General features: G+C 34.9%; 1 protein-coding gene across 1 annotated transcript in view; it reads right to left on the minus strand.

Moving 5' to 3' along the window:
• Nucleotides 1-23,955, minus strand: part of LOC121299003 (guanine nucleotide-binding protein subunit alpha-14) — a 66,491-nt gene extending 42,536 nt beyond the window's left edge. Inside the window, exon 1 of the mRNA XM_041226432.1 lies at nucleotides 23,455-23,955. Within this exon, the coding sequence (XP_041082366.1) occupies nucleotides 23,455-23,575 (121 nt within the window). The 5' untranslated portion in view covers nucleotides 23,576-23,955. The remainder of the gene's footprint in view (nucleotides 1-23,454) is intronic.
• Nucleotides 23,956-25,809: the final 1,854 nt, after the last annotated feature.

Genomic DNA, 25,809 nt, shown 5'->3' on the forward strand with positions numbered 1-25,809 from the left:
AAAGACCTGTGTGCTAGGAGGAGGGGGCATGTCTTGTTTGCTGCATTTACAAAAATAATAGAATATCTTACATTTATATTTAAAAAAAAGACATGCATGGGTCACATTGGCCCATGTGGCGGTTCTACATTTTTGCAATTCTGGCTATCAAACGCCGTCAGGGTATTTAATTCATGTATTTAGGAAAAGTCAAAAACAGACATACACATACGATTTACAACGGAAGAGAACTTAACATTTTAAATGCAAAATGGGTCAAACTGACCCGCATGGCAGTTCTAGTGTTAAGGGGGTGAGCTATCTCGGGGTCCTCATATACCGCCTCTTCATGTACTGTAAACTCAGTTAATGTCACTCTTTTGTATATATTTTAAACAGTTCATTTCATATCATAGTATCTCAATACGCAAATTAAAAATGTATATACAGTGAACATGCTGAATGTATAAAACTTGATTATTAAAAAGTAGATTCATAAAAAAAAAACACCTTAGAAGAAAATTGGATTACATAATGCAAATACTGATCTGCATTAAAGCAAACAGTAAATCCCAACTTAATTTACAATAATGAGCATATTAGCATGTTAATGTTTTAAATCTAAACCTCTGCAGAAGCTGAATCCATTATACCTTATGGTACACATACTGTTAGGCTACAAAACATCAAATACAACACAAAACACAGTGGAAATGACTTCTGCTGGCTCGGTGCTTCATTAGATTTAACTAAAAGTAATGATAGTCACTCGCAGCCACAATATGGTGGTTCAGTTCTCCTTTTTAGTCTGCCATTAATTGTTTGCAAATGGTGATAAGGAATCGGTGAAACAAAGAGGATTTGTTAACAGTGATAAAATTCTTAGGAAACAGAAACTGGGTAGTGTGGTAGTGCAGGGGAGAGATAAAGGTTTCTATGATTGACGCACTAGTTCTATTTAAAGAGGGGCCGACCGGAAACGTGTAGATAGTTTTGCCTTTTTAATTATTTGCCAAGTGTCAGTACAGGTAAAATGCAGCATCTATTTCCAGTGGGTTCCTTCTTTAGCCCAGTTCTGGGTGAGCCTACAGTGTGACTTATAAATGCGTTTCTGGGCTGTGGTAATGCATTGGCAAAGGTACGGTACAGTACAGTGCATTTTGTTGCAAGTAGGCAAGATCTGAATTTAATACTATGTTAGTATTATACTGTACAGCTATAGCCAAATATGTTGCATTCCCTGTAATTTAAGGATTCAGACAATTAAAAAAAAAAAAAAAAAAAAAAAAAACATAAAACATATGAACAGAATTAAGATCTTGTATTTAACATAATGTAGTCAATGAAACTACAAAATTATACTTTTCAATTTGTCAGTTTTTTGTTAAGTAAATGGAAAACTACAAAGCAGTATGTAATTCAATATATTAACGTAACATTGTTCAGCAGATTTCATTCAACTTGTTTTGTTTATTCTATCAGCTGAGGCATATCTGTACATCTAAGGCTTACATAATCACAGTTCTAGACAGAACATGTGAGGATAACGTTGTCACCTATTAACAATTGATTACTTAATTGATGCAGGAACATTTTCATTGCTGCTGTTTTCTCTGAACACGTCCAATATGGGTTTCATTGTTTATTGCATAAATTATGTCTCAATCCTAAAATTCTAGGTGACGCAAAACTTTTGGCCATAGCTGGTACTGTCTCTACAGCAGGGAAAAACCCCCCAAAAAACACTTTACACTTCAATCACCTGCACTGTACATTTGGAGTGTAAATTTTGCATTTCACCATGTTTGTCCCATACCTAAAACATGCATATGCCATATATTACTCTGCTTATCCTATGTTCTCATGCAGTACTTTTGTTGCCAGACTAAACTGTGCGGTTCATTTACCATCCTATCTCATAATTTGAACTGTAATAAGGGCGTTACCCATCTAATTGGACACCACTATTAAGAGAAAAGCGAACATTCTAAACAGAAGAATATCATAATCATTGATACACTACACATCTCCCTTCAAAGATGGCTGAGCAAGAAAACTTGGTTAATCCATCACTCATAAAAAATAATCTAAAAAGACTAAAATGATAATTTTAGACCTTTGGGTTCTTTAAAATTGGTAAAATCTCAACACTTGTATATTTTATAAAGTTATTGACAAATAGAGGTTAGAATAAGTTTTGTGGCTTTTTTTGTCCTAAATAAGGTCTGAAAAACAATTTGTTCCTGAGCAAAACAAAAAAAGGTAATTGGTAAGGGCAGCTTGATGCAGTTGTAGAACCTGGCTGCTATACCACCGAACTTATCTTTGAAGTTTCATTAGTCCTTTTTTCACCAGCACATATTACATCAAACGAACCTGCATTATGAGATCTAATTCTGAAATAATGAATTCATCATAAGAGATAAGGCCAGTTTCATTTTTACTTTTAATCCTGTTTTCCCTGTTTAGAAAAAAAAAAAAACAGGGAACTTTATTAGGAATCACATACTGTATGAGACACGACATCCATAGGAGGTGAACCATCCTGTGTGTCACATGCTAACCTGTACAGTACATTACTTAATTGCCTTAGCAAACATCTCAGAAGACTACAACGGATTACTATGTGCTGTTAGACATGACTGGTGACCAATGGGAGAAGGCAGCTGCAGAAGATTATGACATCAAAAAGGTGCCAAACATTAATTAGAAAATGGATGGCAGCCTTCTCATTTCTAGCCGGCTGCTGGCTAAACTGCTATCTACCTTGCTAGATGAGCTGTCTAAAATAGTTATTTCAAAAAGGAAAAAAAGTAGTTTTCTTTACAGTGCTCATAAGTTCCAGTCAATAGTATTGAAAATGTTTATTTTGTTCCAGTAAAATAGCGACAATTTCCACAATTCACTACGTATGTAAGTCGAGTAAAACATTTCTTCTCAAAGGGCATTTTGTTTCCAGGCTTATGTTTCCCTGGATACCGTGAACTTACAAGCGATGTTGGTGATGAAGGCCGAACTGTACAATCATATACCTGAGTCAGTAACCTTACTGCAGAGTTATGACATTGTGTAACTTTATTTTATTTTATTTATTTATTTTTTTAAACAAACAACCTATGTTTTCTATGTAAGATCATCTTTTTCACTCAAAGTGTATGAAATACAGTGAGTATATGTTATTGCACTGACTTAGAAGATCGATCTGAAATGTAGGATATACAATTAATTCAGGAAACGATAGTCGCATTGCACAATTAATGAAAATAACTGATTATTTTATTTTCAAGTGCTATGTTTTGCTGATTCAGCCTTTATTAAATTAATAATATCACTATATGAGCTACAAGATGTACCGGTCAGATCTTCTACTGAATAATCAGTTGCTGTAAAACTGTGGTCAAGTAATATTATTGACAGTTTACACACAAAATGCAGATAAAAAGTACACACACACACACACACACACACACACACACATAAGCACATACTGTGATTATCTATCTATGTTTAAATAGGCACAGAACTTAAGTTTGTTATTTTTAGAAGACTATCTAAATTCCCTTTTTAAGAAGTCAAATGGAAATGTATGTTTAATGTACATTACAAATCTATTCCTCCTCCTCTTCTGTTGAGGTCACACTTTCCATGTCTTCCCAAAACACAGCCATATTATCTTTGTATACTAGGCAAGAGCAACCGCGGGGGGAAGGGAGGGTATTTTCGCATTAAATGTAACGCTACAAAGTATTTTTTATTTTATTTTTTGTACGCTGTGTGGCACTGTATACTGCGCGTTAAAAAAAAATTAAAGAGAAGCAACACGACGCGAAGCAATGGTGTGTCCAGGCCTTTAGGGTGCTGAAAGGCATGGTGCAAACACAGATACACAGTATAAAAATGTAGGCATTACTGAATGGGTTATATCTGTGTTTGCTTTCACTTTGAAACTTTTGACTCCTACACAGTGGCACTGGAACAATTTTTAAAGTGGGGGTGCTCAAAGGCATTGAACAAAACTATAACCCCTGTATATGATGGAAGCCATGCAAAGCACCCCAAGAACCTCTATTTTCAGGGTCCCTGCTCCTACTCACTCATCAAGTATATAGTTGGCTCATCGTTTTGAGTGTCTCTCGTGGTAAAATTGTGCTACAACAGTATTACTTCTTAAACAGAGTGTACACAATCTACGTTAATAACTTACCCTTGTCCAGCGTGACTACATAAACATTAATGTGATTTCTACAGTAATTAGTTGTACTTTAATTTAATACAAATTAATGCTATTTAGCTGTGTATCGCAGTGTTTTGTGGCAGACTGCAAGCACCAGCAAAATGGGAAGCTGCTCCAGATTTCCTATAGTACCTCATGCCAATCTCCTAAAGAAGTGGTATGTCGGTTTGTGCTAATCTGTACTAATAAAATGAATAAGAAATACCTAAAACCATTTATATGTAATTTGTACACCAAAGTGATTTTCCATTTCAACATTACTCTTTTCCATTTGAAGTAGTTTCCATGTTTTTCCATGTCTTGATCTATAACTTTATATTTATGTACTGGACTTTTACTTTTACTATGGTTCAAGTAAACGCCAATACATTATTTACTGTTATTTGTATTTATTTTAATTAAAAAGAAAATTTTAAAAACTAAAGAAAAAAGAATACACCTTATTGTAGAAATCGATTTAATGTTTACAAAAAATGCAACAGAAACAAAACTATAAAATCAACAGTGTTCAAAATCACAGTTCTCGCAAATGCATTTTAAAAATGTAGTATTTATTTATTAATGCATTTGTGCATTCTCGGACTTGGTAGTTAATAAGAAACGACGACATGGGAAAGTTTAATATTAATTCAGAGAACGCATAAGTGTAAATTAATTATGTATAGGTTTTAATTTACCAGTACACTTTTACGCAAATCATTTGTTTAAAAAAATAAAAAAATGCCCTTGATATCTGTTATTTGTCTACAGAAGGGGATATTTAAAAAAATAAAATCACAATCGATTTCCTGTTTGTGGCACCAATCCCTGAACAGCAGTTAATATAACAATGTATTAGAATCTGTGCATTCTGATTCTGTAACATATGTAAGCTGTGTTTTTATTATTATTATTATTATTATTATTATTATTATTATTATTATTATTATTATTATTATTATTGGTTTTGTTTTGTTCTTTGAATATAATATAATGTAAAAAAAAAAAAAAAAAAAAAAAAGTTTAATTTATTTTAAATAAAAATACAGGGCAAACACGGGTGTCCCGTTAGTGTACACGTAGAGTTATCACGTCATGTCTTTCTTTCATTCTTTTGTGTACGAAAAAATTCTTGGTCTTGGGTTTAACTATAACCCCTAAATATATATTATATATATATATATATATAATATATATATAATATATATATATATATAAAGATATATAATATATATCTATATATATATATATATATATATATATATCTATATATATATAATATTATATAGTATTTAAGATAACTAAAAAGTCATAATGTTTGTTCCTGTCCGCGATATTGCAAACAATGGAAATAATATTTACAACGTGTCTACTTAGAGTGATCAATTAGTTGATACGGGTATTTATTCACTAGTAACTTCAATCACTGTATAAGTTATATATGGTGTATACAGTTTTGTTTTTTTTTTTTACTTTGTAGTTAAGCCTGTGTTAAAACATTATTTGCATACAGTATTACTTCAATTTGGCGCAGCAGCATTTATTTTAAATTGATCAAAATGACTGCGGTACTTTAAAAATGGCGGCCTTTATAAGAGGGCGACCTTTGTTAATAATGCTACGATTTTCAAACGCTGCAATATTTTATTACCTGATTTATGAGATTTTAGACGTATCGCGGTTGCTTATTTTCTGTAATACGGTAGACTACCTGTACGTAGCAGTATGTGTGGCTAACCTACTTTGACTACAGTACATTTATCGGTGACAGTTACAGAGAGCCTATTAGGTGGGAGTTGGAAGATCAGGGGAGTACTGTACCAGCGAATCAGTGTGTATTAGTTGTTAAGGGGTGGGAAAATGCCTTTGTGGCTGTTAAATCCAAGAATGTGACGTAGATGTTTTTTCTGCACCAAAATTACCTCAGAATATCAGTTTGATTTCTGTAAAAAACTACAGTATATCCTACTCATTTTTTTTTCTCACTGTAACTTGCTTGTTTGTAATTTCTCAGAAGGACTGCTGTTCTGTACGTAGTTGATCTTGCATTTTCTTTCAGAACTGTACTACCGTAAAATAAGATGTGCTTACTTTCTGTGTGTACATTAGTTTGTATTTTACATGCTAGATTGAGGCTCCCGTCTCTTCGGGGGCGTTACATGTGCATAGTGTTGCACATTTATTTGTTTACTGTGTGTGTGTGTTGTTTTTTTTCTTAGTATGGGGGAGAAAAAAAATACCTTAATGTTTCTTTATTGATAGCAGCGTTTATTCAAGAGCAGTCTCTATTATAAAGCTGATATATGACTGCGGTCTCAATACGAGGGCATCTTTAATATGAGGACGTCGCCAAATTGAAGTAATGTGGTATTTAGGGGTTCTTTGCGTGGAAAATACTAACCAGGGCTGTCAGTATAGATCAGAATGTAATGTAAAGAGAGTGTGTGTATGTAAATATGGTTTAAATGGTGACACCAGGATAGCATTTAAATGTTCATAAAAATGTGCCAAAAGCACATCCTTAATTTTATATCGGCGCCGATGTTCACAGGCATTACATTTCAAACAAAAAAGTGCTCACTACGTTTTTCAGATACTATCAAGCACGGTCTATAGCACCGACAAACATACCTTTTTTTGTTTCGTTTTTTTAAACTGTTGCACTTTCTTTTTGCTTGAATTGATGCTGCACTGTCTGTACTGGAACACGTGTGAACAAGTGTGCATTCCCTAGGGCTTTACCGGAAACCTGCTCTTCACTTCAGGTATCTATCTACCTATTAAAAATTTTAAAGCAGGTAAAACAATAAAAGTACCTGTACATTTTGTTAAACAAGGAGTTGAGTGTATTTGTGTAAGTATCAATGTTGTCAATAGGTGCTAAAATATTAGCGAAAGTAAAAAAAATTAAAAAAATAGTGTTAGTAATTACAAATATCTAGTAGCCTACCTGTGATAGTGCTGATAGAACAGAGATTTTATTTCATCAAGCAAAAAAACAAGTTAAAATACATAAAAATACTGTATTCATGTATTTTTCTGTTTAAAGGGAATCTCTGATCCATTTTTTAATATACAGAATGTCTTCAGGGTTTATTGCTTAAATAATGATCAATCTTTATTGACCAAATGGTACCTAGTACTGAAAGTATGGAGACTAGTTTTGTGTACAAGTTTATTTTTATAAAATAGATTAATTTGGTAGACAATTACCATATACTGTAAGGGCTATAGAAAAAGTTAATATACTGATAAAGAATCATGCAGTCATCAGTATGTGCAGTATTCCCTGTCTAGGATAAAGAGGCAAACCTCATGTTCAAATGTTACAGTCTCTGTAAAATGAGAGGGAATGTTTACTCTGGAATGGGAGAGAGTAGGGATGTGAGCTTTAAAAGATAACCTTACACCTTGTTTCTAACAACATTGTTGGAAGTAAACAATCACTGTAATTAGGATGCTGTGAGCACATAGTGGGATCCAAAGCCTGAGAGAAATGTTTCAACTCATTTGAAAAGGCATGAAGTTCAAGTTAATGCTGAAAAAAACCAACATGGTGCAGAACAAGTTCTTCAGGTTCTGAGTAAAGGAGTATTTGCATCCTGAAAAACAAGAAACCCTGCCTTTAGAGTACCTGTATACATTAACTTGTCTTCACAAACTCAGTTCAAGCCTGAACATTTCACCCTAAACACAGTTTTCCAAAATATAAAAATACAGCTTCTGTGAGAAACACTGAATGGTAGAATATGGTACTAAAAGAAACATGCTTATAGCTTCTGTAAGACGTGAACCAAAGTCATTTTGCTACCCAAACACCAAGATACAAGAGTTCTCTAGTGACAGTTTGAGTGGTGGGAAAATAAACTGCTTCCTGAGCAACACCCTCTCAATTACTGGACTAGGTAATGTGGGCAGTAATACCAGATTTTGTAGACATGTACAAAATATGTCAACAGGCTTGTTCTGTGGTGTTCCCTAAAGGCGATCTTCAAACCTGTTCATTTTTTTTAAATAATCCTGACCTGGACTGTCTACATGTTAAATGGCCACAGTGCAACTGTACATAACACAAAAATGAGGAACTAAGTACATCCCTGGCAGCCCATTCAGTAATTTGAATAGCTGCTACACTGGATTGTGGTGGCAGTGGGTGAGGAGGAAAGAAAGCTAGAAGGCTGCTTATTTGTTTATTGGTTCAGTTTAGTTTTGTTTACTTCTGACCTCAGTATCTTTGCTTCAGTATCTATTTGTTTGGTACAATTGTACTGTAAATACTCAAACATTCGTGTCATTCAAGAAGCAATTTAATGCATGCATTGTGATAAACAAATTGATGGTTTTCCTGCCTTTGCTGCATGTAGCTCTGTAGTTTATCGTTATCCTTCTGACAACATCTGTGACTCCAACTTCAAGGTTCTATTCTTAGTTTCCAGCTCGTCACATAATGAAGCATTGTATTTGTCGCAGTATTGTTGTTTTATTTTGTTTAAAAAAAATAATAAAAAAGTGGAATTTGACTAAAATCGCTAAAAAGCGATGCTGAAATCCTAATCAAAAGTATTGATAATAATAAAGCACTACAGAGAACACCTTTGTTTGTTGAAGGTTTGCAGTAATTCTAGGGGCGGGGCTCAGCCTGCTAAGCTAAACTTACTGGCTAACCAATACTATATAGACAAGCCAACCTTTCCCTAAACGTTCTGAAAGTCTTCCTCCCCCTCCTCTCCATCGCCTCCTTTGCAACTAGATCTCCCTTCTGGGGGGAGGTGGTCCTCCACACTATATTTTATACTACTAGCAGCTATCAATGCTATGGCTCAAACTTTGAATGTTCAATTAAAACAAAATTAATTCACTGCTCTTAAAGAAGGTTGTACATTAAGTAAAGGCACAAAGCACAGCTTTAATATAGTCTGTGGTCATCAAACAGTCCCTATTTGTAGATTAATTCCAACACTGCAAACACCAGTGTCCCAATGACACTGGCATGGAATGTAAAATACAGATTATAGTACTGTTCTTCATAATTGTTATAAACCTGGGCTAGCCAATTACGATCAATAAATTCCAGTGCTGACAGCTGTCCTAACTACTGTACATTTTCTTATAGGTATAGATTTACTGATTTATGCAAGATCTGTTTCAACAACATTGATGAGATCTCCCCAATAGTACTCAAAGAAATGAAATAACCACTAACCAAGATCATGCAACAGTCTCTTGTCACAGGGGTTGTACCAACAGACTGGAGAGTTGCAAACATAATACCAATTCACAAAAAGGGAAAGAAAACCGAACCAGGTAACTACAGACTAATAAGCCTGACTTCTATTATATGGAAACTTATGGAAACTATAATAAGAATCAAAATGGAAAATTACCTATACGGTAACAGTATCCTGGGAGATGGTCTGTATGGTTTTAGGAAAAGGAGATCATGTCCAACTAACCTGCTTGATTTTTTTGAGGATGCAACATCAACAATGGATAATTGCAAAGCATATGACATGGTTTATTTAGATTTCCAGAGAGCTTTTAACAAAGTCCTGCATAAAAGATTAATTACCAAACTGAATGGACAAGGAAAGGTATGTACATGGATTAGGGAGTGGTTAACTTGTAGAAAACAGAAAGTAATGATTACAGGAGAAACCTCAAAATGCAGCAAGGTAACCAGTGGAGTACCACAGGCCTCAGTATTAGGTCCTCTGCTACTCATAATCTCCATTAATGACTTAGATTCTGGTATAGTAAGCAAACTTGTTAAATTTGCAGATGATACAAAAATAGGAGGAGTGGCAAACATTGTTGCAGCAGCAAAGATCATTCAAAACGATCTGACAATATTCAGAACTGGGCAGACACATGGCAAATTACATTTAATAGAGAAAAGTGTAAGGTACTGCACGCAGGCAATAAAAATGTGCATTATAAATATCATATGGGAGATATTAAAATTGAAGAAGGAATCTATGAAAAACCTAGGAATTTATGATGACTCAGAAATGTCTTCATCTAGACAATGTGGGAAAGCTATAAAAAAGGCCAACAAAATTCTCGGATATATTGTGAAAAGTGTTGAATTTAAATCAAAGGAAGTAATGTTACAACTTTACAATGCATTAGTAAGACCTCATCTAGAATATTGTGTTCAGTTCTGGTAACGTCGCTACAAAAAGGATATTGCTGCTCTAGAACGAGTGCAAAGAAGATCGACCAGAATTATTTTGGGTTTAAAAGGCATGTCATATGGAGACAGGCTAAAAGAATTGAATCTATTCAGTCTTAAACAAAGAAGACTACGCGGCGACCTGATTCAAACATTCAAAACTCTGAAAGGTATTGACAATGTCGACCCAAGGGACTTTTTCGACCTGAAAAAATAAACAAGGACCAGGGGTCACAAATGGAGATTAGATAAAGGAGCATTCAGAACAGAAAATAGAAGGCACTTTTTTTACACAGAGAATTGTGAGGGTCTGGAACCAACTACCCAGTAATGTTGTTGAAGCTGACACCCTGGGATCCTTCAAGAAGCGGTTGATGAGATTCTGGGATCAATAAGCTACTAACAACCAAATGAGCAAGATGGACCAAATGGCCCGCTCTCGTTTGCAAACTTTCTTAATGTTCTTATGTACAAGCAGAAATAGCTGCCCATGATTGCTCACGGTTGAAAAAAAAAGAAAAAAAAAAGATTACAGTACAGATGCAAATACCAGATGTGCAATAGCAAATTTCAGATGAATATACATGTGTCTAATGTTTTATTTATTTATTTATTTTATTTATTTGTATTTTTTTACTGCATTCCATAGTGTTACATTTGTCCAGTAATGTATTCAGCTGACCTATGGAGGCATCATTTCTATTTGGGGCTGACTATAGCTAACAGAAATGTAACAACTTGCTTTCACACTCAAAAATAGGCCTGATACAGCACAGTTCATTACACATCATAATGGACAGCTGCTAAACGTAAGTTGTATGTTTATCAAAATACCTGCAAACTGTTAAATTCTATAGTAAGTTTATAATTGTCCATATGTTTCCTAATTGATTATTCTAGTTTTAAACTTCAGATGGCTTTTCTTGTGGCAAATATCTGGCTATTATCATTGAGAAACAAATAGAAGCTCCAATGAGAAACAAATAGAAGCTCCTGCCCTGTGCTCAGTTTGTTAAATTTAAATAAAATACTACATTCAGAAAGAACAGTAAAAGACTAAATTAACTCAACACTGACAGCAGAATGACACACCTTGACTCCTGTTAATATAATTCTCCCTAATGTCTAGGATAAAAGAACTCTGTTAAATGAATCTAACATTTTAGTTTGCAGTATTGAAAAGGAGATAAGAGAAAGGTGCCTTCATTTTTTTGCAGTACTGTTTCACCTATTAAAGGATACCAAAACAAGCAGATATAATTTTTTAGAACTATCACTGTTTTTAGTTAGATACAGGGTGTATGGTTAAACTTATGGCGAAGCCACAGTTAAATATTAAGCCACAGTTAAAAAAAGCTAAAATAAATACTAAGCCTCAACTTCAGCCCAATATCAAATGAGTGGATTGTACCAAAGGTTGGCACGTACTGTACATACTCCCACTGAAACCAGTGGTGGTGTTTCACTTTTTTCCTTCTGTTTTTGAAGAACTAAACACATTTTTCTAGCAACACATTTTTTAATCTTTTTTTTTTTTTGTTTTTTGCATATTATACTACAGTTCTTAAACAATGTTTTTTTGTTTGCTTTTTGTATGTATTGGTATTTATTTAATTACAGCATTCATTGTTTCTCGATGCCCTTGTTCTGACTAAAGAGGCTCTATATTGTCACTGCATCTCTGGTATGGTCAAGTCAGTTAGGAGCTACGGTATCTATCTACTCAGAACTTTTATCCTTTGTATCAAATGCATTATATCAATGTTGTTGTACAATGCAATTACAAAGCAGCAATCAAATGAATAAATACATAAGCCCTGTACTAAATTTAACAACAAAGTAACACCCACCGTTTGTTATATCGCTCCTCACTATACTGCAGATTTTTCGACAAAAAATGAGTTAAAGCAGGTTGAGTAGAGGATTTATCTTGGACCCTGATGCCCTCAATAAAACGAGGGAGTGGTTGTACAGTATTTGTTATTAGCCTATTTGTTTTTCTATGGCTTTGTCGCTATATCGTGGCCCTCGATATATAGCGGATTTATATTGGACCCCGATACCCGTGATACATCGAGTGGGTGGTGTATACCTAATTGTGCAGTTATGAACCTCACAGTCACAGAACAAAGCTTATTAATCAATAAAATATATCTGTATGCAGACAACGAGATTACAAATCCCAGAAAGTGGTGAACACAGACACAAGAAAACATGAAAGTCTAAAGAAAGCAAAAAAATATGTTAACTTAAGTTACTGAAAAAACATGCTTGTATCTGAAATATTTTGCCAAACACGAAGTATAAAGCATATAACAGCATTGAAAACAGAGAACTAAAGACAGTATATATACAAGAGAAGCCAGACAAACTACAATATTACCGCAAATCTTTAAACACTGCTGTGTTTGTTTTTGTATTTTTTAATTTTATTTAAGACTTGTTTAAATTCATTTTGTAAAACAATTGCGATAAAACATAGCAAATGAATTATGCTGAAATCAGATGTTGAATAGTAGCTGAAGAGATGCATTGGGTAAAGGCAGTGAAAACAATGATTGCTTTCTTTTCAGTTTATTGAAATGGGGTTAGCCTTACGCATTACAAATATCACAGCAAGTTCAGGTACCGTATTGGTAGTTAAGGCTTTTTAAAATATCAAAATACATGTGTCAGCATAGACTGAAACAACAAAACATGTGAAAAATCAACTTTAAGACACAAATGAAAACATAAACGACTTTTTAGAAGCCATATTTTGTATCTGTGGTAGTTTGGTACTGATCAGCTAATTTCCTAAGCAAGTTACAATAAACAAGATGGTGGAATCGGCATACAGGCTGTCAGATTCACTTAAATCCTTCAGCTACCAAGGATTCATCTTTTGAAAAAAAAAGTGACCTAATGTAAATCAGGTTGATTAAAAGGCTATACAGTATACAGAGCCTTTACAGCCAGAGTATCGAGTGCACAGAGGTTGACAGAATTTCAAACTACTTACATGATGAAGGCTGAAAATGTGCACATACAGTATTTGCAAACAGCCTGAATGTGGTGAATGAACAAGCCCTGACATGTGCTTTCACTTGCACACTTGTATCTTCACTTCACCAGTATTACAAAACAAACTCACTCATTGGCAGAAGACAACATCCTGGCAAAGATAACCTGTCATTTCTGTTTAGTGTACTGAATGTCATTCTAGATTTTGCTAAAAAAAAAAAAAAAAAAAAAACTCTTACACTATCAACATTTCATAAAAATAAAATGAATGTAAGGCATGCAATATATTTTTGTAGAAGATACAGAGGTATTGAAGGGGTTGTATTTAGCTTTTCTGCAGGAGAATCCGCCTCTAACCAACACGTCATCAGCAAGCGCATAAAGGCTCTGTGTGTTATTCTCTCATGTTGCTTTGTTTGTTTCAGCTGCTCAGTCAACCGCTGGGTGGCTGAAATGGGAGTTGACCGCTTGGAGCCTGGAGGAAAGGCTACCCTCACCCACAGATTCCCTGAGGTTTCCCCCTAAACATTACAAATATGTGAGTAGGGGGTTTTTCCTTACCTGAGTGCTGAGCAGTTCATATTTAGTTCTGCAGGGTGTGTGGTCGGGCTGTAGAGGCTGGTCTCTTTCCCCCGGCGCAGTCATGCGCCGGGGGACAGGCCATCTGTCAGCTTTCATTTGCATTCATTTTTCAATATTTGGGGGGGTGGGTGGCATGCGCCACTGTGGGGAGAGTTAATCATTATTATTTTTCATTCATGGTTTGGCAGCCTCATCTTTTGGGGGAGGGGGGGGGGGGGGGGCTCATAGCCACTTCCTATCTGTGGCACTGGGATGCATGTAACCGTTCATGTTTTTCCAACCGGTCTTATGCAGTTAGCCTTTGCGCACCTGTGGACCAACCCATTTAGAAAAAAAACAAAACAAAACATAAATTAAACCAATTTTACTATTAATGTGTTTCTCAGTTGTGACTGACATACACAAATGAATTAACAGGTATTAATTGCATTTAAGGAGAGTAGACATGCCGATGTAAAAGACCTATTTGTAAACATATATGCGGTAATTTATTTAAAGCTATTTATTTAAAATGCTCAGAGCCCTTGCAGCTACACACTTCCCCCAGTATGGCCGACTTCTGATTTTCTCCTGCTGTCGAGACCGCACATCAAACAGGACGCATATTACCCCCCTCTCACACTGGCTTTTCAAAAAATGTATTTTAGATTAAATATAATATATATATTATCAATATTTTTTTAAAAAGCGTAAACGTTTATTTAATTGAACTGAATCTAGCACCCCTAGTGGTGATGGTCATTGGTTTTTAAGCTGATATTTAGGGTTAGAGAGTTATTTTTTGGTTGGAAGGGTGGTGTTTAGAATTAGCTCGTGTGTGTGTTAATTTAGTAGTCAAATATAAATTAATGGAGTCTCAATGGGCATTCGCAGTGCAGTACTGACTGGCAATATCATGTCAGACGCCTCTGACAGTCAAACCCTCGTGACCATGTAAGGCTTTACAGATGCAGAGGTTTAGGAACATTTTGTGGAAAACATTTTAATAAACTGAACAAAGTGAATGCAGTAAAGGCGATGTAGAGCTCATAATAAACAATGATTAAAATTACAAGACATTTCCTTGTCAACACCTTGTATTTTTACATTCCTTTTCCCCTGATTTAATCAACTGATAGACTTCATATTTGTCTCTCTACTTTCTTTACCAAAAGGGAAGTAAGCACAGATAATTTAATGACCAACTTTTAAAGGGTAATGGTTTGTTACTTTTTTTATTTTTTATGTTTTTCCTATTTATTCTAATACAAAAACATTTCCTTTTGGTAGTTTCAGAGATTATCTAAAGTTTACCACAGTACATTTGCATGATAATTTGAAATACCCTGACCATGCTTTCCCCATGGTTATGTTATGCATTTAATATAGTTTATTATGGTTTGCTGTGTTTTTTAATATGCTTTACCACACTGTATCTTCCTGGGCTTTACAATTCTTTATTGTGTGTTTTATTACACTTTTTTATTGGTATCACATTTCATAAACAATGTCCTTAAACACAAACTGATACAAACATTAGAATAACCCTTACCAGGTTTTGAAAACAGTGGTGTTTATTTGTACTTTAAAACTACAAGATTGGATTATGTCAACAGAATGAAAAACAATGTTAAAGTAATTGTAGCCACAAACAATTCCTTAAATCCTATCTGCTTTGCACTGCAGTATCTATATACAGTAGGTCTTAAATGTGCAGTTTATAAAGAAACATGTTGCAGCAAATGTATTTTATTGGTTGAAAGTATCAGTCAATAAAGGAAGCAGCTGGCTGGTTAATGATAAGAAAGAGGCCATTGAAGGGATAAGGACAATTTCACACTCCAGGTTAAATGACCAAGCTAGTGCAAGACTGTCTGAAAGCATGGCTTTCAAACAGAGATTTCTGTTGATACTATATATCATGTTTAATAAAAAATACATGTTATAATATTTGTTTCTTTTGGAATTAGACATTTGAGACCTATAGAATGCATGGACTGCCAAACAGTTTTGTTAACCTCAATCAACTAAATATTACAAATACCAAAGTACGCAATTTCTGGCGGTTTAACAAACAATCCATATAAAGACAAAAGCACTTCAGCAATTTCAGATATTTTGTTCATGACAAAAGTATTCATACCTATACAATAAAAGTCTGTAACAATGTAATAGAACAAATTCAACTAATTCACTATCACACAGTAACTAAGCTTTCGTGCTACATAATGTGGTACTATATATAAAGTCAAAGGCAAGGTATTGACGCCCTACACTTAACGTAAGATAATTCAAGAAAACATGTTAAATACATGCATTTAGTGAACATTAGTCACTATTAATATAACAAAGACCAAAATACATAATTTCTGGTAGTTTAACAAGCAATCTTTTTATTTAAAAAAAACACTTAAGCAATTTAAACTATGACATGACAAAAGTATTTACATTTAAAAGTATGTAAATTTTCATATTAAATAATATCTTGATATATATATATATTATATGTATGTGTGTGTGTGTGTGTGTGTATATGTATATATATATATATATATATATATATATATATATATATATATATATATATATATATATATATATATATATATATATATAGATATATATATATATATAGATTGATTTAAAACAATTACACAGTAACTAAGCTGCATTAAAAAGTCAATAGCCAGAAAGAGTGGTAATTATTTCCAATTTAACATCTGTTAAAGAAGAACATTTTGGCAACACAGCAGATGATAGTCAAGATAAAGGAGTTGGATTCATGTTTGAGAAAAGCACTCGTAGCAAACTACAACATAGGAAATAGCTGCAGAACAGTATGGAATACCAAAACCCACAATCAAAGCAATAATCAAGAAGTACCACAGAACAAACTGAAACAAGAGCTTGAAAGTGACAAACTATTACTGGCACAGCAGGTAGTAGAGCAGTCCGAGCAGCAAAAAATATCCAAGATTAAATGCCAATGACTTTAAGAAAGATTTAGAACCATCAGGCATACAGTGATAGCCAAAACCAGCTATTTACCTGTCGGGATCGACTCGAATGTGCTCCACCATTGGTTCCATTGTGCCCAAGTCATTAGTTGGAAGGCTATGCGATGTAACCTCAGTGACCGAAGTCCTCCCTGGTGGTTGACATATGATACTACCGAAATGTTGTCTGTCCAGACAGAACATGTCTCCCTTGGAGCACCAGGAGAAAATGCTGGAGAGCAAGGTGAACTGTTCACAGTTGCAGCACATTTACTTGCGGGGATGGCCAACGGCCCGACCAGGACTCCTCTACAGACCCAGACTGCTCCTCAACCTAATTTGGATGCATCTGTCATCACCACTTGATACCTTTGTGCAGTTGAGAGGCTTGCCTCTACCAGCGCAGGGCTTCCCACCATGCACGAGACACGTTCAGCCGACGGTGTCTCTCACGTTTGGGATGTAGCTGGAAGGCGTTGAGCCACGCCTGAAACAGTTGCATATGGAGTAACCCTAGCTGGATGGCTGATGAGGTTGAGGCCATCAGACTCAGCAACTTTTGACAACAGAGGTACTATCAATCCTGTTGAAACAGGGATGGACAATTCTGTATGACGGCCACTCTGTCAGCTAACGGGTAGGCTTGCATTGCAAGGGAGTCCCAAGTAAACCGTTCTAATTCGCTCTTGGAATCATTGAGGGTGAGACCCAGCCTCGACAGATGCTCCGTCACAATCGCCACGTGGGCCACTGATCCTTCTTGTGACTGGGAACAGATCAACCAGTCATCCAGATAGTTCAACACCCTGATCCCTTGCAGTCACAAGGTGGACAGGATGGCATCCACGTACTTTGAAAACGTGCAGGGGGCTAAGGCGAGGTATAATGGCAGTACAGAAAATTCGAAGGCGTTTCCCTTTCCTGTGTGTGGGACAAACAGGGACTTGTAAACACGGAACCTTTAAGTCCACGGAAGTTAGCTTGTCAGTTCCCTGGAATCAGTAACTCTGCTTGTGTGAACTGAGCTATAATGTAATTGGGTTTACTTTTATCCAAAATAGCAGGATCATTTTGATCCTCCTGCAAAGGTGGATTTAAATTTTAAATAATCATAGAAAATAGATATTGTTTGAATGTTGACAGACATCACACACTGTATGTCCAAACAGAGTATTATAATACATGTTTAAGTTATTTAAGTTTTGTATTCATGCTAGCAAATTAAAACATGTGCCCGATTAAGAAAAAAAAATACATTTAGTGGTAAAGCTTTTTTAAGAACAACAGAAAACAAAAAACAGTTTTTTATTTATTTATATAATGTCCGACAGAGTAGTTATTTACAGTGGCATCTGTCACTGCTATCCAGCAAGTCGATCCTGTCGTGGTTCTGCTAAAGGTGCATCGTTGTGTCCAGCCTGAGGCTCCAGCAGGTCATCGCTCAAATCCACACCTTAAATGGCTGATATGATTGATAGCGATATTGTGCAAAACAATGCAGGCTAGAATTATGTTGCATGCTTGTAGCGGTTCCATACACAGGTAATTCAGACAAGCAAATTAAGCAAAAAAAACTACTTCAAAAACCGGACTGTGATTATGTGATTATGTGTAGTCTGGATAAATATAACACTATGTAACACAATTTTTGTTCCTGGGTAATAAGTGTTATTTCCTAATTGCTTATGCCTCAAAAGTATAGAAAATGGCTATTATTCCCCACAAACTTTGCTTTTGTGACCAGGACATTGATATTTACAGTATAATCGTAAATCTCGAAAAACTACTCACTTCTAAATCTTTTGTAGTCATTTTTGTATAATTTTAGTATAAATACATGTTAATTTGGATTCACATGTTGTTTTACTCAGACTTTATGTGAACGAAAAGACACACATTTGCCCGTTTTCCCACTGGAAATAGTGATATTTTGAAATATCACTATCCTGGTCACAAAAGCAAAGTTTGTGGGGAATAATAGCCATTTTCTATACTTTTGAGGCATAAGCAATTAGGAAATAACACTTACTACCCAGGAACAAAAAATAAATAAATAAATTGTTACACGGTGTAATCCAGCAGTGACATTTTCTGATAAAACAGATCAAAACGATCCAGATAAAAGTAATCTTGATCACAAAATATAGGATTACAATAGCCAGATCATTTTTATCAAAATTACAAGCTTTAAAAAACCGTCCCAGAACATTTGATATACATCTTTACAATTTTTCAAAATATAAAGAAGTTTCTGCAATGTGCTTTATGTATTGCGTGATTTCCTCAAAAACAATGCAATATGTTATCAGAATGGACTAAGCACAAAATGCATACAAAGAAAACAGAGATTTCTTAATTTTACGGTATTACGCTTGATGTAAAAGTTGAACTTCTTTCAGGCTCACAATTAGAGGGCAGCATACTGCGACCAACAATGACAATTGATCTGCGTTCCTGTGTTAGGTTATGCACAAATCAAAAGACCCACATTCAAACAGAGTATTATGCTGTGAGGTTGAGCTCAATGGCAACACAAACATGTTAACCAGAATAGAAGTGTACCTAAGGGAAACACTGGCTGATTGTGCTTCAGTTGTAATATTTAAGGCTGCATTTAAGAAAAACTGTTCCAGTTAACACCAACCTAAAACAGACTGGAATGGGTGACTGACAAAAATACAATGAACCTTGGTTGTAAATCTCCCTCCCGACCTGTGAGGGTACTAAGCAAGGACAGAGTTTTTTTGACAGGCTGGCTTGACAGTTCTTTCCCCAGGTCGGGGGGGGTCGGTCAGCCTGGAAAAAGGCGAAACTCTGTTGCAAGAACGTATTGACTTGGAAGGGAAACAATGTAGCAGTCACAGATTGTAAAGGCAGCTGCATTCGTTTACCAAGGGGTCATGCGTGACAGTAAGGGGGACAGATAATCGTAATCTGTTCCTTCGCATTTGGTTTGTAGTGAATATAAACCAGAAGGACAGTAAAAGTGCATTGTTGCCAGAAATAGTGAGTGTTTTTGTTTATTTGTAATTGTATTGTCTTGACTTATACATTACCAGACAGTTAACACAGTTCCGGATCTGTCGCCAGGAGCCAGCACGAGACCGGACAACACTGCACCTTTGTCACAAATAAAACTGTATTTGCACCACTACTTCACGCACTAACGGACTTGTGTATGTGTTTTGTGTGGGTGTATAATAAAAACAGGATTGTTATTTGTGGGGCAACACAGGGATTATAAATTAAGTAATACACGCCACTGTATGACTTACCTCCATTATTATTTTGTTTGTTTTGTGGTCAGGCACTGGACTTAAAAATAAATAAAAGAAACCTTTTCACCTGGATTACAATTGTCTGTCTGTTCATTAATCACCTGCGCCTGCACACTATCAACCACTTGCCACAGTGTGAAAATGTCATAGTGTTTGCACTCAGCATAACACATTTAAATAAATACTTTACAATGCAGTGACTGCAAGTGGTGAACACAACAGTTATACATCAGTTATTTTTTAACTGACTGCAGTTCAATGTAAAACATCTACTGTTGACTTTCTGTGAATGGATGGAGTAACGACAACATTTGCACTGACCACTAAAAGTACCTTGTTTTGAATTATTTACAGGTTATTGAATAAACAAAGTAACTTGACTTTGATTCCTCTGATGTCAGCACTCGATAGCTAGTTGTAATTAGTAAAGTTAAACTATTGTATTATTATAATATTATTATTATTATACTATTTCTATTATGTTGGAATGTATTTTCTATTTTGGCCAGGTTACAATATTTACACTAAAATTATTTTATAAATATTATTTGTTAGAATTAAACAGATGTAAAATATTTAGGTTGCTATATAATAGGTGTTATTTTATTCTGAATACACTACAGCAAAAATTATTATTTGGTGGTTTGCGCAATATTATGCTACTGTTGCTTTAATTGGAAGAGATACATGCAATATGATTGCTGTTCATTGAGTTCTGTATTTTAATTCAGTAAACAAAAGTAAAAACTTGTGCCTAACGAAATAGGGTACAAATTGAAGAACTCTCGTTTTGGACATTGTTTGAACACTTTGTGAACCCAGCTAAATTTTACCGGCTTACACTGTTATGCATGTCTGCTTGTGCACACGCATTTATGCCTTGTTGGTAGCGTAAGAGACCAGAGTTCGGGTAATTGAATACACAAAAATGTTGCACCTTATGTATACAAATAAGAAACTATTCGAAATTCCCATCCCTAATCCTAACAATAAACATTATTAAAGCAATATTCATAAGACAAAATAATAACAAAACTATATAAAGCATTGTCGCTTGTGTAGCCTCCCTGTCGAACCCTGATATTTATATATGTGTGTGTGTGTGTGTGTGTGTGTGTGTATACCAGCGCTAAAAGAAAGTTTACAAACTTTTCTCAACCAGGATGCCTTGTCCTGGGAAAAGATGTATCAAAAAAGTACCATTCCAGCCGTAACGGCACAGAAATGAAAAAGACAGCAACTCCCAAAAATCCAGGCCCACAATCAAGTTTCAACAAAATAAAGTTTTATTCTTATAAAAATTAGCTTACACGTTTCGACATGTGATTTTTCAGCCTGGGGAAATGAAACATTATCTAGCCTACGTGTCCAACAGGCAACGCATCTTTACAATGTGCAGACTTTTCAGTTTTCTGCCAAATACCTGCACACAATTCTCAGAAACTGGCAAAGGCAAGCAGGAAAACCAGTTTTATGAAATATGTATGCTATTTGTTTCTGCTAGATGTGGAGAGCAACCGTTGCAGTCAGAACAGTATAAAAACCCTACTGATCAGGGATACTGTTCTTCTTTCACCCACTTCTGTAAACTAGTGTTCAGCATGTTGCTCCATAACACAGAACAATCTGCCAGTGTGGCAATTGACTTAATTTGTTTTTAATTGTGAATAAACAGTTCCTACAGTGTGGCTCTCATTAACTGTGCAGTGCACATTGTACATTCTGTCATGTTTTCTGCTGCTCATATCTCTTAACAAAAAAACGTCCTCAGATCAACTATTGCAGGTACCTACTGCACCTGTATTTAAAAACTCATTTCAGTTTGACCAGTTTAACTGCAGCATTGTGGAAATATGATCAGTGTAATTATCAGCGGACTGTAACTACATCTGGAACATACTGTATACTCCCTTCAGCTCACATTTATGGATAGTCTCTCTTAAATAAAACTATTGCTTGGTACAGGCAGGTCCTAAAACATAGACACAGGTGTGTATTATGTATAAGTATGGTTCAATAAACATAACAATTTCTTTCTTAACTTGACAAGAAAGGGCTTTTGATATGTTTTTGGTACAGTTTGGTAGTCTGCATCCTAGACAACTTTTTTTTTTAAAATGAATAAAAAACAACCAACTGGAAATGTTACAACCATTTTAATCAAATTACATAAAGCTTAGTGATTCTGTCTCATAGCTGCAAAATATCAACGCATTGAGTGTCGTCATCCTTAGGCTAAAGTGTATTTACATTGCGCTCTTCTATGGCAGAAAAGAAACCTTTATCCTTCCCAAACTATACAAAAACTAAACAAACCACCTAAAGCTGTGGCAACAATATACTGTAGCACCACACCCATCCAGTTCGTGGAGTGTGGCTTTTAAACTGACATACTATACAATTGACGCTTGGTCATGTGACCAAAAGCAAGACATTCTTGAAAGGGTGGCACGCACTAAACCCACAGTAACTTTACCTTCACAAAATGGCATACTTTACAAACTGTCTTAGGCATAATGTAAAACCGAGAGCTCATTTCAAATATCTAATTTTAGGAACACCTGCTGATATAGACAATGACTAGTTGCTGAAAGTAAAAGGTAGGCCTACATTTCCCTATAAAAACGTGTTGGTATGGTTTATGTTCCAGTCTAATTTTCAGTGATAGAAAGAATGAGAGAAAGAAATATATTTTCGTTTACCTGCTTTGCTATCTTTCTGTTACTGAGTAAAAAACTTTTAACTCAATTTACAAAAACAGTCAATCAGATAAAACCTAGCTTCTCCACATTGTTAATTTAAAAAAAAAATCATCATGAAATATATAAATACGAAATGGATACAATTCAAATTATCTTCGCTGTACGTTGTGGCCCGGGTCTGTAGTGTCACTGCTTCTACCGCGCCTTCTCCTACTGACGGCTGTGCAGCGAATCCTACCCTACCTCACCTGCTCCGTTTCATGAAGTTGAACACATACACACAGCCTACCTGGGCCTGTCCTGGAATCCGACTAAAGAACATAATATAATACTATATAAATACCGATATTTCTGTCTGAGACATTTACTTAAGTTTATACAATAAATCAAATTTTATTTATTTATTAATAGGAATGATGTGGAAATCTAATGCAGCAGATGTGCTTTGAGACACTCAGTTAGTACGAAGTTTTTGGCGTTGGTAAAAAAAAAAAAAAAAAAAAAATAATAAAAAAAGGTTAATTAAAATTACTAACCAACTGCAACTCACCTAACAAAAGCAATTTAAGCTCCCTGCGAGCATCCCTCTTGTCTCTGCGCAGCTGTCTATCAATTTCTTGATTTATCCTCTGACATTCCTTGTCTTCAGCAGACATGCAGCACCCGGCCATGATCAATTAAAAAAATACAAATAAAAAATGTTGAATTAAATCAAATTAAAGTGTATATAATAGCGCGTTTATGAAAACAAAAAAGCCAGGTCAGAGAATGAAAACAAGTTTCTGCCAGCTCCACTTCACTTCAAACTTCCAATCTGTAGTTCTGCCACAACTACAGTGAGAATCATTTGCCTCTAAAAACTGAACAATAAAATAAAAACCTGTATTTAGGAAAAACGCAATATCCCTTTATTCAGCTGAATCCTGGAGGAACAGTCTGTTATGGTTTAGTCCTTTGGTTTGCGTGTGTGGGTGACGTTAATGCAGTGACAGGTTGTGCAGCTTGTTAAGCAAGCTGACGCATGAACAGGGGAGTGAATGAATTGGAGAGTGTTCGCAGATAACAGAAAAGTGGATTTTTTTTTTCCTGTTGGAGTTACAGAGGCGGGGCGTCTTTTTTTCTTTCCACTTCTAGGGATGGGCTGTAAAGGGCAATGGCGCCTGTTTTTAAAGCAGTGTTGCCTTTCGAAGATCTCAATATACTTATGTCTTGTCTTGTTTATAAGTTTATGCCTGTGTGTGTGTGTGTGTGTTTTGTAATGTTACTTGGTCGTAAAAACTAGGACAGCTCTCCTATTATTATTATTATTATTATTATTATTATTATTATTATTATTATTATTATTATTATTATTATTATTATTGTAATTATTATATAATAATAATAATAATAATAATAATAATAATAATAATAATAATAATAATAATAATAATAATAATAATAAATGCCTTACATTTGATCAGATGCAATATTCAAAAAGAAAATCCCACAAAATAAGGTCAATAGAAAAATTCAGGGCTTTAGAAGTTATGCATTTTAGGTGTTTGCCAAGTTAGCAGATGACCAGAGGCTCTACTGTTTGTTTTAAGTGTAATGCAGTCTTGCTGTAATAAACAATCTAATACTGTATTTTGTAGGGAGTAAGAATATCTTTGCCATTGGTTTACAAAGACTGATTTGACTATAACTTGGCTCGATAAGATAAAAAATGCAATATAGGTGTGTTGCTAGGAGGCAGTTTTCAAGCTGTACTCTTAAAGTATAAAGAATGGTTACATAACTAATAAGAAACATACTTTTGGGGTTTTAAAACTAACAGCACACTCAAACCCAAGCCTTACTAAACCTCCTCTACAATATGATGGGAAAGACCCATTTTAAAATGTTAATCAGGTCTTCTCTTCTTTACCTCCACAGTCACATATTGCAGGGGCTGAACCTATAGTAACATGACAAGACAATGAATTGCAATATCCTCCTATTAAGAACAGAAGCTGTCTTCCATGGATCATATAACCTGAAGGGGTGTCTCTTTTCTTTTTATCTGATTCCTCATACTACATTTTCAATTAAACAAATGTGCATTCAAAATATACTACAAGCAGAACATTATGGGCTAAATGTGTTTACTTTACAGTGAAGTTTCAAACATGTTTTATGATAATACAACTGCCAATCTTACAAAGGTACCTTTATTTAAATTATTTGTTACTGTTTTGGATGGATTAATTTTCATATATATGGAAGCTAAGTGCTATACTACAATTGTAGTAACAGCTTATTAACTTGTAAAATTGTATCCTTTTTTTGCCTAATGCATGGTTTCAATAATTACTATTAACTGGCAAGTGTGACTTTAACTGCTGCAGCGTTATAAAGACAAGGCACAGAAACCACAGATAGGATATCTTCTGTTGCATTGGACAAGCTGGAAGGCACACCCTTTCAGTAACATCACACATGGGTAAATATCCTGAAACTGTCACTTTTAAAAACCATAACTAGTTGTGTCTGGAGAAGATATGCATAATACTGACTCTTGCATATAGATATATTTGCATATTCACTGTTCAGAAACCCAAGCCACTGTCTTGTTGCTTTAACAAATGAAACAATTCTTGTTTAAAAAAAAAAAACATTCTCCTTGATGTTGTATATGAATGCATAGCTCTTTTACAAACTGCATGATTTATTTGTTCTGTGCCTCAATTCAATACAACTTCCATACATTAAAGTGCATGGTTTCAACACACTGGTTATTGAAAAAATGCAAAACTTGCTTTAACCTTGAATAAGCATTAATTTAAAAAATGTGCATTGCACACCTCTACAAGATTTTACTAAACTAAAGCAGGTAAAAAAAAAAAAGTATTGTGTTAATGGTGTATCATGATACATGACCAAA

The sequence above is a fragment of the Polyodon spathula genome, chromosome 2 (genome assembly GCF_017654505.1).
Source record: "Polyodon spathula isolate WHYD16114869_AA chromosome 2, ASM1765450v1, whole genome shotgun sequence".
In the NCBI taxonomy this organism is placed as follows: domain Eukaryota; kingdom Metazoa; phylum Chordata; class Actinopteri; order Acipenseriformes; family Polyodontidae; genus Polyodon; species Polyodon spathula.